The sequence below is a fragment of the Poecilia formosa genome, unplaced genomic scaffold (assembly GCF_000485575.1).
Source record: "Poecilia formosa unplaced genomic scaffold, Poecilia_formosa-5.1.2 Scaffold182, whole genome shotgun sequence".
Lineage (NCBI taxonomy): Eukaryota > Metazoa > Chordata > Actinopteri > Cyprinodontiformes > Poeciliidae > Poecilia > Poecilia formosa.
In genome coordinates, this window is record NW_006800121.1 from 48843 (window position 1) to 65262 (window position 16420).

Sequence of the window (16420 nt, forward strand, 5' to 3'; positions counted from 1 at the left end):
GAAACTGCTGCTGTGCAAGTCACTCAACAGGTTGTTGCTAGGCAACCAGAAAGGGAGTGAGTTAGTTGATGCCACCAGCCTCACTTTGCTGGCTGTGGGCGGTTTTCAGTGTGAAAAATTTGTTGTCACGCTAACAAATTTTACTGGACGATAAATTTTCCCACAAGTTATCGTGATAAACGATAATATTATTGCTTTGAGACAATTTTCAAGCAATATAATGGTAAAGGCATAATAATGCAACAACACATTCTCAAAGATTAATAAACTTTAAATCCTAATGAACATTTAACACTGGGACTGGATTTTAAATATCCAAAATATCAAAAAAGAAACAAACAAATAAAATGAAATATGAAGTGTTTGTAAACAAAGCTGTCCTTCAGACTGAATGATTTTTATGAATGAGGGAAGAGTGTGCCGTCAGTGTGCAGCAGCAGCATCATTTAGTAATTGTGTGTTGGTGTAAATAACGTGTGTTACCACACCTTTAAATAACGGTGCCTGTGCCGTCTGTTTCGTTTGCAGTACTTGGAGGAGAAGGAGGAGCTGGAGCTGAAGTGCTCCACCCTGCAGAAGGACTGCGAGATGTACCGCAACCGCATAGACACCATCTCCGCTCAGCTGGATGAGGTGGAGAAGGAGAGGGACCAGGTGACCGGCGTCAAACACACTCTACACTTCCTACACACTCAACGTGTCGGTCACCTTGCATGAAAACAACACTTTTTCTTTCTTACTTTGCTGTGTTGGCTTCTGCAGGCGTTTCGGGCCAGAGACGAGGCCCAGCATCACTTCTCTCAGAGCCTCGTCGACAAAGACAAATACCGTAAGCAGATCAGAGAGCTGGAGGAGAAGAGCGACGAGCTCCACATCGAGCTCGTCCGCAAGGAAGCCAAGCTGGTGGCGCTAGAGAGTCGCCTGCGACGGATGTCAAAGGACATTCCCCTGGACCAGGTCAGACACGATCACATCCCCACAGTCATCAGTTTCCCTCTGATGATCTACTGTCCTGCCAATCATAAGTGTGTTCCACAGTATATATGGAAACACACTTAATGTTGTCATTTATCTCTATTTAACTGATTTGCCTTCTGCATAGATTGAATAATAAGAAATCTTAATATTCTGGACATATGTTTTATTAGTAAAGATAAGTAAAAAGCCTCCAGTATTTTATTGCAGTTGCACAATCTGACACAGACAAATGTAGTAAAATCCAAACTATTGTTTTTGTACATCTTTCAGTGGAGAAGTTGTGATGTTTGGAAATATTTTTTTTCTTTTTTGCTCAATAACCAGGAATTTAAAACAGTCAAGAAGCAGTTTGAAAAACTAAAGCAACCTGATTGTAGAATTGTAAGATGTATCGATATTTACTGTTTCCTAACATTGGATATTAATGTAGTCAAAATTAAAGATGGATTTTCAGTGTGACAACAATAATGGATATAAATGTTAAAGGTTTTTGCCCGTATTCACCATTGGGGGCAGTAGTAATTATTTATGTTAGTGATAGGCTAGCCCAAACACTAACAGTGTATAAAATATTGCCAAATAATTGTTCCCTACTTAATGTTTCCTCTTACCACAAAACCCTAACCAAGATAAAAACTTCACTTTGTTTTTAAAGGAGCTGCTTTTCTAACTTCCTGTTGCAGCTAGCTTTGCTGCAGCGCTAGGACCAACTTTTGTATGAACTTAAGCAAAATGTGGAGGCTGGAAAGTGATTTAAAACCATAAGTTAAACGTATTTTATTTTGGCAGAGTTTGCCGAGGGACATGCCGTTGCCCATCATCTCTCACGCGGCCGAGGATAAACAATGCTGGTCCAGCGATGAGTCGCACGAGGAGAAGTGTCCGTCGGACGAGCCACGACTCAAACGCAGGCCGAACCTTAAAGCGGGGGTAAGCCGTCCTTTATGTCTGTTATATTTAAAGCAACTCGCTTCTTTTTTGAAAAGAGAAATAATCGTGTTCAGTGGGAACAAAACAAAACAAAACATGCAACACAAGTTAAGTTTTGAAGTTGTTTGAAATCTAAACCATTTTTCCACCTGGAAGTAATTGGTTGAACTTGAACTGTGTTAAAATCCCTCAACTTTTAATTGCTTTCATTTGTTTAATAAACATAGCAGATATCATAGTTGGTTAAAAAGGAGCAGCAAGATTAATTGTTTCATCGTTTTGTCTTTAGCTCCGATGTAAGTCTCCGGTTTCGGGGCTCAGAGACAATCCGATCACCTCAGATGCCAGCCATCGTACCGGTACGCAGGGCGTCGTGATTCAGCTTGTAATGCATATTTGCCAGTCGATTGGTTTGCTTTAACTCTCTATCTATCTCTACTTTTCAGTCAACGGAGATTTCCTAGAGATCCAGACGCCAAACGTCAACGGCAACAACAACTCTCTCCCTCCGTCTCCCAGTTTCCCAGTTTCCCCAACGTTCCCACTGCCCTCGGCTCCGTCATCCCTACCGAACATGTACCCCTGTGTGGAGCAGTGCAGGCAAAATATGGTAAAGAGGGGGCAACTTAGCATGCATAAACTAAATTAGAATTTAATTAAAATGCAATTTTTTGAAATTATTTAATAGATATTATTATAAATGAAATTATTATGAAATAAAATTATTTCAGATTAAATGAAGCTTAACTTTAATTGATTAAAATCAAATTGGATTATTTTTGAATTCATCAAATTAATTAAATTAAATGTAAATCAATTGCTTTTGTTTAAAAGTAAGTGATTCAATAAAAATTTTAAATTCAATTTAACTTTGTTAGAAATCAATTAAATATTTAATTTAACTTATGAATTTTTTTTTTCATTTTTATTTCACTTTCATGATGTAATTTATTAGTAACCCTTATTCAATTTAATAATTTATTTATTTTTTACATTTTAATTGAAATGAATTCTGCTGTTATTAACTGAAATGAATGAGATTGACCTGATGTCGTCTGAACTGATTCAGTGTTTTTCTTCCTGTTGAAACTTCAGCTCCGTTACCGTAACGACAGCATCATGTCCATCGTCCCAGAGCCTCCCGAGAAGGCATCGCTGTACAGACGAGAGAGGGAGAAAGAAAACGACTTCCCGCTCCGCAGGTACAGCTCGCTTATTTTTACTGCAGGTCGTTATGATCCCACCAGTTTTCATTGAATTTGATTTGATTTATTTCTCATTTCCTGAAGCGAGAGCAAACAAAATACAGTGTTTTCTGTTTTCTTTGTAGTCTCTCTGACTTCGATAGTGACAACATGGAAATGGAGTGTGGTAATGTGCTTTTATGTAACGTTCAGAAATAACACAGATGATAAATTTGATGTTAGTGCTCTAAAAAACATCTTTTCAAAGTTAATATCTTGATTGATCTCTCTCTCTCTGTGTGTGTGTGTGTGTGTGTGTGTGTGTGTGTGTTGATTTTCGTTGCTTTGCCTCAGAAGATGGCCCTAACTCTGTGATCTCGTCGTCGTCCTCCCATCAATCAGAGGGAATGGACACGTACGATCTGGAGCAGGTCAACAATATCTTCAGGAAGTTCTCTTTGGAGAGGTATTCTGCAACTTTCCATCGACCGTAATTAAAAAAATAAATAAAAAAAATGCCCCACATTCTCCCACTGACAACCCCCTCTTTTCTGTGTCGGTGGACGCACAGGCCGTTTCGCCCGTCTCTGTCCTCCTTCTCCAGAATCAGCTCCACCATCAAGCCGGTGCAGGAGGTGGCGCTGCAAGGCGACAACCTCTTGAAGGACGTCATGCTGGTCGGTGGCAACGAGAGCGGGATTTTCATCTCGTCGGTTCAGGCTGGGTCCAACGCCGAGAGAGCAGGGCTGCGAGAAGGCCACCACCTCTTGCTGGTAAGAAGTTAATTTCCATTCTGAAAGTTAAATGAGTCAAATATGAGGTGAAAATCTTTTACCTCGTCAAGGATTTATTCTGAAACATCTCAAACCAAGTTAAAGTGGAATTACTTGGTTGTAGTTTCTGACCTTTGTTTATTCTGTGATCGACTAACCAGCTGGAGGGATCCGTAAGAGGGGAGAACCAGAGCCTTTCCCTGGACACCAGCACTCAGGAAGAAGCCCACTGGACGTTGCAGCACTGCTCCGGACCAATCAAGCTGCACTATCGAGCCAGTTTTGACTGTAAGTCATTTTTATTGCTGTAGAAGCTTAAATAAACGGCAGCTGGCTTTAAGAAGAGAGTGCAGCGGTACGTGTGTTTGTGTCGGATCGACACGGTAACGACATCCCCTCGCGGTGAGTCACAGCCAACGACCGTTTGGATTCAGAAGAGGATGCAAATGTGTTTTTGTTGCTATGTTTTGTTTTTTCTATGACGGAAAACGAGTCAGTGACGTTACTGTCCAAAGCACTCCACGCCAAACTAATGCAAGAATCTCTCTTTATGCAACATCATTTTTATTACATCCACCATCAATGAACCATTAGCCACAAGTTCAGTCACCTGGTTCTTAATAAGCGCCACCTAGAGCTCAAACTGTAGCTGGAAACAGTTGAAATGGTGCAGGCAAAGGAGTGAGGTGGAAAATTACTACAAGTTAACATCAGCTGACCATGTTATATGAAATTCTTGTGAACTCTCACCAAAAGAACTATTTGGGTTACATGTACAAGGCTGGGAGTTGTTTCCCACAGCTGCATCAGAGCCAGACTGTCTCGCCCCTTGTTTTGAATCCCTGGTATAAACTCAAGTGTTGTCTCTGCCTGGCAGAGCTTTTTCACCCAGACCTGCTTTGTTATTGATTGTCCTACAAGCTCTCTGCATTGTGCACAGTATATGAATAAACCTGATTGAGCGATTTCACCTGACAGTGCTTGGTAAAATAGTTTTTTTTTTTTTTTTTTTTCACAACAGAAGAAAAGCTTTTCAGTTCAAGAAACATGCCGTTGTGTTTTGGTTGATTTTATGGCCTGTTTGTACGGTTTAGGTACAACTAAGAAACAGAGATGAAGTAGGATGATTCAGATACAAAATGGAATCACAAATTGGTTATATGGTGAGCCGGCCTGGAAACATTTAGAAAACAAACCGAGCTTTTGGCGCATTCTTTGGGTTTTAGTATGTTTCTTGGTTTTTGGGCTTCATATTAAATAAGCCACATGCCCGTTTCTCCAGCTTATCGTCGGCTCCAGAGCAACCTGTCCGACGGCTCGCTGGCGTCTGGAGACTCCTTCTACATCCGAGTCAACCTGAACATCTGCGGACAGTCGGACAGCTGCTCCCTGAACGTGCGCTGCGACGAGGTGGTGCACGTTCTGGACACCAGGCACCAGGGCCGCTGCGAGTGGCTGTGCGCCCGCGTCGACCCCTACAGCGGAACGGACCTGGCCGAGCGCGGCACCATACCCAGCAACTCGCGGTAGGACTCAGAGTTAGACGCTTTCAGGCAGTCTGAAAGGTGCAGAGCAGAGCTTTGTGTGGCGCTTTGGTTCAAGAGAGTGAAGATTTCTCACATTGTCTGTTCGATTGAAAAATCTGCAGCAGGAATCGATGGTTATGACTAAATATTTCTCACGTCCCGTGGAAAACTTTTCAAGATAATCCTATTGCAATAAATAGATTAATCGGATGATCAATTAAATTTCTTTGCACTTGCCTTTTTCTAGAAGGGCAGTTTTGTTTCCTGGAACTACAGAATCCATTTTATTTGTCGTTTTGATTGTTTTGTTTATCTATTTTGGGTATTTAAAATATCTTCCTGTTCTAGTGTCAAATCTTCATTAGAAAGTTTATTGATCTTGAAGAGGGTCTACTCTCATTTTATGCTATCAACACTGCATTACTTGAAAATGGTCTCAAAAGCTGCTATTATTATTATTATTATTTTATTTTTTTTATTTTTATTTTTTTTGTTATTATTAATATCATCGTGTAGCAACAATTAATCATCCAGCAAAATTAGTCATCATGACAGGCCTGCTTAAATATTTGAGATTTTTTTTTCCAACTGTTTCAAATTATTTTACAAAAATGACTCATGTGAATTTAAAAAGCATTTTTCTAACAACGAACCGAATCGATGACGTGAAAATGTAACGGCCTCCTTTGCTGAATCACAAATTAAGTGATTTGCTTGAGTTTCACAAGCCACAGAAGAAACCCCTTCAGCAGAACCGACCTCTACTTTCTCACCGCTCTGCTTTGTTTTCAGCGCTGATTTAAATCCTTGCATCTTTGGAGCTTTACGAGTGTTTTTTTTGTGTGACTGCAGAGCTCAGCAGCTGCTGCTGGTAAAGATTCAGAAGTTCGTCTGTCGAGGAGGGAAGGAAGAAAATGAAGGCCACCGCACCAGCAGGGTGAGGATCCACCAGATGTATCTCTTTAGCTGTCGCTCAGAGACGACAACAAACTAACAACAAAGTAATAATTTAAGTCTGATTTAAGTTTAGTTTATTTGTATGACATAATGGCCAAACAAGCAACATTCATCATCAAATATATTAATCAATGTTCCAGTTATTTTTAACCTAAGCTGGGACTCAAACCTTGATTTAATGGACCCTGGTGTTTTCCGCAGTTTTGCAGTTTTCTGAACGTTTGTTCCAGATTAGAGGAACATAGAAGCTGAATGCTGCTTCTCCATGTTTGGTTCTGGTTCTGGAGATGCAGAGCAGAAACAGAACCAGAAGACATGAGTGGCCTGTAAAGTTGATACCATGACAACAGGTCTTTAATGCACATTTTGGTGCAAAGCTGTTCAGTGATAAGTAAATTAGCAGAAGTGAATTAACAGAAGTAGGTGGAGTAGGTCTATTTTCTTATGTGTCTGAACATTGCTTAATAGCTTCCTGTGGAAATGTTACAGCAGGAAAGGCAAAGAAGAAGCAAATTTGGCAAAGTAGTGCACAAAAAGCTATAAATAAGATATTCAGAATTTAAATTTTGACCCATTTTATTTTGCCATTTTTAGACCTTGTTGTTTAAAGCCGAAGTATTCTAGATTTAGTTGGATGCTATTCGGCAGATCATGAATTAAAAGATGAACGACTTAATTGTTTTTTTTTTTAATCTCACCCAAATTGTGTCTTTTCTCAAATGTTTAAGCTGCTCAGAGAATTATGAAACTTTTCCAGATCTAAAAATGTCAAACTTTTGACACCATGTACATTTTCAGACTGAACTCTGACAATCTGCAGCGTCTTTACTAAAATCTTTCTTGCATCCCAGTCTCTCTTTTTTTGCACCACATCTGTACTGTGTCTTTTATCAATATCGATTATTTGTTATTTATTGTGTTATGATGCTGTGTGCCTAGGCGAGCAGCTTACAGCCAGAAGAGGCCGGCTCCCCTCCTGACATTAAGGCCAGCCCTCGCTTGTCCAGAGCCAGTATCTTCCTCAATCAGATCCTGCAGGTAATAAAGTCCAAACACGTCTGGTGCTGACAGTATGACGAGGTTTCATGTTTTGTTTTTTTTTTACAAATAAAAAATCTGGAAATCTTGCTACAGATTCTGAAAAAGATTCAGGTTTGTACTTTTGAGCATTGCAGCTCTGCTCTAAACACGTTTCTTTCTCAGACTGCCATGCATTTAGCTCCGTCCATTTTTCCGTTAAGTCCGACCAGCTTCAGTGTCTCTACTAAAGGAAAGCATGATGCTTCCACCACCGTGTTTCGCCATTGGGAGCGCGTTCGCTGTGACGCTGCGCCTTAGTTTCCCATCAGTCACGGTGGTTTGCATGTCAGCTAAAAGGTTCAACCTGAGAACGTTTTTCTTTGATTCAATCTCTCCTCTAGATTTAGGCTGAGATTAAATCGCCAAATTGTCTGCTCTAGATTTTATCTGGCGGCATCAAAGTGAAGGCAGCTGGTTGTAAAATGAACCTGGAGCAGAAACAGTTTTCCCCTAAAAAGAAACGCCGTCAGACTAACCGCTGCCTTCTGTCACTCCAGTTTGTCAGCAGGGTGGATATCAAGTACAAGCGCCTGAACAGCAACGAGCGCGTGAGGATCATCAACACTTGCAGTGCAACACTAGCGAGGCAAAGCTTCGAGCTGCTCAGACAAGAAGGTGAGCGGACGAGCCGACACTTCTTCAGCAGCAACAAGGAAACTGAAGCGATTGTGAAGAGTCACACTGAAGCCGCCTGAACTCCGTCTAAGGTCACGATTTAAGATTAGATGCTGTGAGGACTGATGTTAGAAGTTGTAACCACATAAAGAAGCTTCAGTGTGAATTTATGCTTTGGGTTTTTTTTTCTTTTCTTTTTTTTTTTTCTTTTTTTTTTGTCACTTAATATGAAAAGGCAGCACCGCTCTAAAAAGGAGCAGAAGGGTTAGATAAATAAAAAAGGAAGTGGAAGTTCAGCAAGGGTGCTTAGACAGACGCAAGTCATCTCAGGCCCAAGCTGGTGTTGATACAGAACGATGAAGACGAAGCCGTTTCGAAAGTCAGAAAGTGTTACTCTAAAAGACAAACAGACAAACAAAAAAAACAGACAATGAATGATGAACAAGGGGTGTATCGCGGAGTCAGTGGAAGCTGAACTTTCACAACATTCAGATAAAAAACAAAAAGAGAGAGAGAGAGGTAACCATGACAACAAAGCTCTGAATAGCAGAAACACCCACTCGGAGGAGGAAGAAAGCGGACTCCATTCATCTTGGTGAGATGAAATGGAGTCCGAGGGTCAAAATGGAGGACATGTTTCAGGGACTTGAGCAGTTCTGGCGATTACGTTGAAACACAGCAGAGAAGTGGGGAGATTTGAAGATAAATACCAGAAACATTGTGGAAAGACAAATTAATGTGCTTAGGGTGTAAAGTAAATTCATCAGATTAAGACTTTCAGTACTTTTATACCAATATTAATTTGCCTTACCGTTTAAAAAAATAACTATTTTGATGTTCTTTTGGATCAATTTGAAAAGCTGGGTTGCATTTACGTTTTAACCGGCTGAAAAGTAAAGGTGACGGTAAATTTGGAGGGAGTTGTTCCTCTCCATATATAGAAAGATAGCCCCACAGCATGATACTGCCACAACCATGATGCAGCTTTTAAGTTGAAGGCTGTCGATCTGGCAGTGCAGATCGACAGCCGCTAAGCTCAGCGTGAATGAATCCATGGTTGGGCGTTGGAGACGCAGGGCTCCGTCCTTAATAGATCCAGCAGATTTATTAAAAACCGAGAGCGGCGGAGATACCAGCGGCTTATAGCCCGGTGCGGCTTATCTATGTACGTTTCCAGTTTGTTTGTTTTTGTTTTTTTAAAAAAAAGAAAACTTTGTAGACGTGGCTTATAGTGAGGTGCGCTCTACAGTCCGGAAAATACGGTAATTACATTTAAAACACTGCTTTGGACACAACATGAGCGAATGCACTCACTGAACGTCAGATTGGAAGTGTTGTTATAAGTGTTTGCCGTTCCAAAGATTGAAGGAATTAAAAAAAATAATGATGAAGCGCTTTCACTGAGGTAGAGAGAGAAGCAGGAAGAGGTGGCACCTACGTAAAATCTGACTGAACAAAGTTACATTAAAAGGATGTGTAAAAAATAGCTATAGTGACATCAGTTAGAGCAGCGGAGGCCTTTTTATGCAAAAGAACAAAGAGAGAGACAGCTCACTTCTGAACCAGTTCTGAAACAGGGTTGCAACACTAGGAGGGTTAAAAGAATGACACTTTCTATGCAATCAGTTTCTTTAATCCAAGAAATCTCCTGACGCAAAGTTGTGAATATTGTGAAAGAACATCATGCAATCATAAATCCTATAAAGACAATCCTGATCAGAACGGATGTCCAGACCGAACAGTGAAGCACGAGAACGGTGCTTTCATGATAAAACATTTAAATATGGCAGTATGACTTTCAGTCTCCAAACAAAGAATCAGGCTTGGTTATTGTGACTAGTTTCAAAGCCATTGCCCCCAAATGGCATAAATTCATTGCAAATGTTAAATAGCAAGAATGAAAGAGAAAGCTGGCACGAGGCAGCAGAGCAAGGAACGGAAAGCAGCCAGAGAGGGACAGCGTTATGGAAAGAACAACAAAACCCACATAAACACGTAACACAATGGCCACATTGAGACAAAAGTAGGTGGCTATGTACTCAGCTCGAATGTGAGTTTATAGGGCAAAGATAAAGAATAGCAATCTGTCCATTGAAGAGAGGAAGTCAGGAGAAAGGTTATCTGAGAGCATTGCTTGTTTCAGGCTTTACAGAGCTCATGCAAACACTATGTATGTTGTTTACCTGTTATCCACCAATGAGGAGAAAAACTCAGTATCCAGATTTACATTGTGATTTTTGCTCCTATTCTGACCAGCAGTGATATTCCAAGATTTAGCTTTTATACTAACGAGTGTTTCTCTAGAATAGCTCATTTCGTATGAGCAGCAGTGAATGGAAGCAGCTGAAAGTCTCACTTTCCTACATGTTCATTTTTGTCTGTGTTCAGAATATTTGTTTGTGTGTTGCATTAGTATTTGGAGAACATCTGTTGTTCTATTTAAATTTTCTGAATGGGTCCACAGTGAATTTTCTCACTTTCGTTTTGGGTCTTAAAAGTCACTTTAATTAGTGGGTGGAAGGCGATGTAAAATACTGCCATGAATNTGGAGCAGTGCAGGCAAAATATGGTAAAGAGGGGGCAACTTAGCATGCATAAACTAAATTAGAATTTAATTAAAATGCAATTTTTTGAAATTATTTAATAGATATTATTATAAATGAAATTATTATGAAATAAAATTATTTCAGATTAAATGAAGCTTAACTTTAATTGATTAAAATCAAATTGGATTATTTTTGAATTCATCAAATTAATTAAATTAAATGTAAATCAATTGCTTTTGTTTAAAAGTAAGTGATTCAATAAAAATTTTAAATTCAATTTAAGTTTGTTAGAAATCAATTAAATATTTAATTTAACTTATGAATTTTTTTTTTCATTTTTATTTCACTTTCATGATGTAATTTATTAGTAACCCTTATTCAATTTAATAATTTATTTATTTTTTACATTTTAATTGAAATGAATTCTGCTGTTATTAACTGAAATGAATGAAATTGACCTGATGTCGTCTGAACCGATTCAGTGTTTTTCTTCCTGTTGAAACTTCAGCTCCGTTACCGTAACGACAGCATCATGTCCATCGTCCCAGAGCCTCCCGAGAAGGCATCGCTGTACAGACGAGAGAGGGAGAAAGAAAACGACTTCCCGCTCCGCAGGTACAGCTCGCTTATTTTTACTGCAGGTCGTTATGATCCCACCAGTTTTCATTGAATTTGATTTGATTTATTTCTCATTTCCTGAAGCGAGAGCAAACAAAATACAGTGTTTTCTGTTTTCTTTGTAGTCTCTCTGACTTCGATAGTGACAACATGGAAATGGAGTGTGGTAATGTGCTTTTATGTAACGTTCAGAAATAACACAGATGATAAATTTGATGTTAGTGCTCTAAAAAACATCTTTTCAAAGTTAATATCTTGATTGATCTCTCTCTCTCTGTGTGTGTGTGTGTGTGTGTGTGTGTGTGTGTGTTGATTTTCGTTGCTTTGCCTCAGAAGATGGCCCTAACTCTGTGATCTCGTCGTCGTCCTCCCATCAATCAGAGGGAATGGACACGTACGATCTGGAGCAGGTCAACAATATCTTCAGGAAGTTCTCTTTGGAGAGGTATTCTGCAACTTTCCATCGACCGTAATTAAAAAAATAAATAAAAAAAATGCCCCACATTCTCCCACTGACAACCCCCTCTTTTCTGTGTCGGTGGACGCACAGGCCGTTTCGCCCGTCTCTGTCCTCCTTCTCCAGAATCAGCTCCACCATCAAGCCGGTGCAGGAGGTGGCGCTGCAAGGCGACAACCTCTTGAAGGACGTCACGCTGGTCGGTGGCAACGAGAGCGGGATTTTCATCTCGTCGGTTCAGGCTGGGTCCAACGCCGAGAGAGCAGGGCTGCGAGAAGGCCACCACCTCTTGCTGGTAAGAAGTTAACTTCCATTCTGAAAGTTAAATGAGTCAAATATGAGGTGAAAATCTTTTACCTCGTCAAGGATTTATTCTGAAACATCTCAAACCAAGTTAAAGTGGAATTACTTGGTTGTAGTTTCTAACCTTTGTTTATTCTGTGATCGACTAACCAGCTGGAGGGATCCGTAAGAGGGGAGAACCAGAGCCTTTCCCTGGACACCAGCACTCAGGAAGAAGCCCACTGGACGTTGCAGCACTGCTCCGGACCAATCAAGCTGCACTATCGAGCCAGTTTTGACTGTAAGTCATTTTTATTGCTGTAGAAGCTTAAATAAACGGCAGCTGGCTTTAAGAAGAGAGTGCAGCGGTACGTGTGTTTGTGTCGGATCGACACGGTAACGGCATCCCCTCGCGGTGAGTCACAGCCAACGACCGTTTGGATTCAGAAGAGGATGCAAATGTGTTTTTGTTGCTATGTTTTGTTTTTTCTGTGACGGAAAACGAGTCAGTGACGTTACTGTCCAAAGCACTCCACGCCAAACTAATGCAAGAATCTCTCTTTATGCAACATCATTTTTATTACATCCACCATCAATGAACCATTAGCCACAAGTTCAGTCACCTGGTTCTTAATAAGCGCCACCTAGAGCTCAAACTGTAGCTGGAAACAGTTGAAATGGTGCAGGCAAAGGAGTGAGGTGGAAAATTACTACAAGTTAACATCAGCTGACCATGTTATATGAAATTCTTGTGAACTCTCACCAAAAGAACTATTTGGGTTACATGTACAAGGCTGGGAGTTGTTTCCCACAGCTGCATCAGAGCCAGACTGTCTCGCCCCTTGTTTTGAATCCCTGGTATAAACTCAAGTGTTGTCTCTGCCTGGCAGAGCTTTTTCACCCAGACCTGCTTTGTTATTGATTGTCCTACAAGCTCTCTGCATTGTGCACAGTATATGAATAAACCTGATTGAGCGATTTCACCTGACAGTGCTTGGTAAAATAGTTTTTTTTTTTTTTTTTTTTCACAACAGAAGAAAAGCTTTTCAGTTCAAGAAACATGCCGTTGTGTTTTGGTTGATTTTATGGCCTGTTTGTACGGTTTAGGTACAACTAAGAAACAGAGATGAAGTAGGATGATTCAGATACAAAATGGAATCACAAATTGGTTATATGGTGAGCCGGCCTGGAAACATTTAGAAAACAAACCGAGCTTTTGGCGCATTCTTTGGGTTTTAGTATGTTTCTTGGTTTTTGGGCTTCATATTAAATAAGCCACATGCCCGTTTCTCCAGCTTATCGTCGGCTCCAGAGCAACCTGTCCGACGGCTCGCTGGCGTCTGGAGACTCCTTCTACATCCGAGTCAACCTGAACATCTGCGGACAGTCGGACAGCTGCTCCCTGAACGTGCGCTGCGACGAGGTGGTGCACGTTCTGGACACCAGGCACCAGGGCCGCTGCGAGTGGCTGTGCGCCCGCGTCGACCCCTACAGCGGAACGGACCTGGCCGAGCGCGGCACCATACCCAGCAACTCGCGGTAGGACTCAGAGTTAGACGCTTTCAGGCAGTCTGAAAGGTGCAGAGCAGAGCTTTGTGTGGCGCTTTGGTTCAAGAGAGTGAAGATTTCTCACATTGTCTGTTCGATTGAAAAATCTGCAGCAGGAATCGATGGTTATGACTAAATATTTCTCACGTCCCGTGGAAAACTTTTCAAGATAATCCTATTGCAATAAATAGATTAATCGGATGATCAATTAAATTTCTTTGCACTTGCCTTTTTCTAGAAGGGCAGTTTTGTTTCCTGGAACTACAGAATCCATTTTATTTGTCGTTTTGATTGTTTTGTTTATCTATTTTGGGTATTTAAAATATCTTCCTGTTCTAGTGTCAAATCTTCATTAGAAAGTTTATTGATCTTGAAGAGGGTCTACTCTCATTTTATGCTATCAACACTGCATTACTTGAAAATGGTCTCAAAAGCTGCTATTATTATTATTATTATTTTATTTTTTTTATTTTTATTTTTTTTGTTATTATTAATATCATCGTGTAGCAACAATTAATCATCCAGCAAAATTAGTCATCATGACAGGCCTGCTTAAATATTTGAGATTTTTTTTTCCAACTGTTTCAAATTATTTTACAAAAATGACTCATGTGAATTTAAAAAGCATTTTTCTAACAACGAACCGAATCGATGACGTGAAAATGTAACGGCCTCCTTTGCTGAATCACAAATTAAGTGATTTGCTTGAGTTTCACAAGCCACAGAAGAAACCCCTTCAGCAGAACCGACCTCTACTTTCTCACCGCTCTGCTTTGTTTTCAGCGCTGATTTAAATCCTTGCATCTTTGGAGCTTTACGAGTGTTTTTTTTGTGTGACTGCAGAGCTCAGCAGCTGCTGCTGGTAAAGATTCAGAAGTTCGTCTGTCGAGGAGGGAAGGAAGAAAATGAAGGCCACCGCACCAGCAGGGTGAGGATCCACCAGATGTATCTCTTTAGCTGTCGCTCAGAGACGACAACAAACTAACAACAAAGTAATAATTTAAGTCTGATTTAAGTTTAGTTTATTTGTATGACATAATGGCCAAACAAGCAACATTCATCATCAAATATATTAATCAATGTTCCAGTTATTTTTAACCTAAGCTGGGACTCAAACCTTGATTTAATGGACCCTGGTGTTTTCCGCAGTTTTGCAGTTTTCTGAACGTTTGTTCCAGATTAGAGGAACATAGAAGCTGAATGCTGCTTCTCCATGTTTGGTTCTGGTTCTGGAGATGCAGAGCAGAAACAGAACCAGAAGACATGAGTGGCCTGTAAAGTTGATACCATGACAACAGGTCTTTAATGCACATTTTGGTGCAAAGCTGTTCAGTGATAAGTAAATTAGCAGAAGTGAATTAACAGAAGTAGGTGGAGTAGGTCTATTTTCTTATGTGTCTGAACATTGCTTAATAGCTTCCTGTGGAAATGTTACAGCAGGAAAGGCAAAGAAGAAGCAAATTTGGCAAAGTAGTGCACAAAAAGCTATAAATAAGATATTCAGAATTTAAATTTTGACCCATTTTATTTTGCCATTTTTAGACCTTGTTGTTTAAAGCCGAAGTATTCTAGATTTAGTTGGATGCTATTCGGCAGATCATGAATTAAAAGATGAACGATTTAATTGTTTTTTTTTTAATCTCACCTAAATTGTGTCTTTTCTCAAATGTTTAAGCTGCTCAGAGAATTATGAAACTTTTCCAGATCTAAAAATGTCAAACTTTTGACACCATGTACATTTTCAGACTGAACTCTGACAATCTGCAGCGTCTTTACTAAAATCTTTCTTGCATCCCAGTCTCTCTTTTTTTGCACCACATCTGTACTGTGTCTTTTATCAATATCGATTATTTGTTATTTATTGTGTTATGATGCTGTGTGCCTAGGCGAGCAGCTTACAGCCAGAAGAGGCCGGCTCCCCTCCTGACATTAAGGCCAGCCCTCGCTTGTCCAGAGCCAGTATCTTCCTCAATCAGATCCTGCAGGTAATAAAGTCCAAACACGTCTGGTGCTGACAGTATGACGAGGTTTCATGTTTTGTTTTTTTTTTACAAATAAAAAATCTGGAAATCTTGCTACAGATTCTGAAAAAGATTCAGGTTTGTACTTTTGAGCATTGCAGCTCTGCTCTAAACACGTTTCTTTCTCAGACTGCCATGCATTTAGCTCCGTCCATTTTTCCGTTAAGTCCGACCAGCTTCAGTGTCTCTACTAAAGGAAAGCATGATGCTTCCACCACCGTGTTTCGCCATTGGGAGCGCGTTCGCTGTGACGCTGCGCCTTAGTTTCCCATCAGTCACGGTGGTTTGCATGTCAGCTAAAAGGTTCAACCTGAGAACGTTTTTCTTTGATTCAATCTCTCCTCTAGATTTAGGCTGAGATTAAATCGCCAAATTGTCTGCTCTAGATTTTATCTGGCGGCATCAAAGTGAAGGCAGCTGGTTGTAAAATGAACCTGGAGCAGAAACAGTTTTCCCCTAAAAAGAAACGCCGTCAGACTAACCGCTGCCTTCTGTCACTCCAGTTTGTCAGCAGGGTGGATATCAAGTACAAGCGCCTGAACAGCAACGAGCGCGTGAGGATCATCAACACTTGCAGTGCAACACTAGCGAGGCAAAGCTTCGAGCTGCTCAGACAAGAAGGTGAGCGGACGAGCCGACACTTCTTCAGCAGCAACAAGGAAACTGAAGCGATTGTGAAGAGTCACACTGAAGCCGCCTGAACTCCGTCTAAGGTCACGATTTAAGATTAGATGCTGTGAGGACTGATGTTAGAAGTTGTAACCACATAAAGAAGCTTCAGTGTGAATTTATGCTTTGGGTTTTTTTTTCTTTTCTTTTTTTTTTTTCTTTTTTTTTTGTCACTTAATATGAAAAGGCAGCACCGCTCTAAAAAGGAGCAGAAGGGTTAGATAAATAAAAAAGGA

General features: G+C 40.4%; 1 protein-coding gene across 1 annotated transcript in view; it reads left to right on the forward strand.

The window, feature by feature from the left end:
- The window catches only part of card11 (caspase recruitment domain family, member 11), a 42232-nt gene that overhangs the window by 18950 nt on the left and 6862 nt on the right, over positions 1 to 16420 (forward strand). The window contains exons 8-31 of the mRNA XM_016678360.1: positions 529 to 654; positions 763 to 957; positions 1768 to 1908; positions 2198 to 2267; positions 2355 to 2518; positions 3004 to 3110; positions 3239 to 3279; positions 3447 to 3558; positions 3664 to 3865; positions 4027 to 4153; positions 5148 to 5391; positions 6244 to 6328; positions 7288 to 7386; positions 7926 to 8117; positions 10595 to 10612; positions 11098 to 11204; positions 11333 to 11373; positions 11541 to 11652; positions 11758 to 11959; positions 12121 to 12247; positions 13242 to 13485; positions 14338 to 14422; positions 15381 to 15479; positions 16019 to 16136. Of these exons, the coding sequence (XP_016533846.1) occupies positions 529 to 654; positions 763 to 957; positions 1768 to 1908; positions 2198 to 2267; positions 2355 to 2518; positions 3004 to 3110; positions 3239 to 3279; positions 3447 to 3558; positions 3664 to 3865; positions 4027 to 4153; positions 5148 to 5391; positions 6244 to 6328; positions 7288 to 7386; positions 7926 to 8117; positions 10595 to 10612; positions 11098 to 11204; positions 11333 to 11373; positions 11541 to 11652; positions 11758 to 11959; positions 12121 to 12247; positions 13242 to 13485; positions 14338 to 14422; positions 15381 to 15479; positions 16019 to 16136 (3058 nt within the window). The remainder of the gene's footprint in view (positions 1 to 528; positions 655 to 762; positions 958 to 1767; positions 1909 to 2197; positions 2268 to 2354; positions 2519 to 3003; positions 3111 to 3238; positions 3280 to 3446; positions 3559 to 3663; positions 3866 to 4026; positions 4154 to 5147; positions 5392 to 6243; positions 6329 to 7287; positions 7387 to 7925; positions 8118 to 10594; positions 10613 to 11097; positions 11205 to 11332; positions 11374 to 11540; positions 11653 to 11757; positions 11960 to 12120; positions 12248 to 13241; positions 13486 to 14337; positions 14423 to 15380; positions 15480 to 16018; positions 16137 to 16420) is intronic.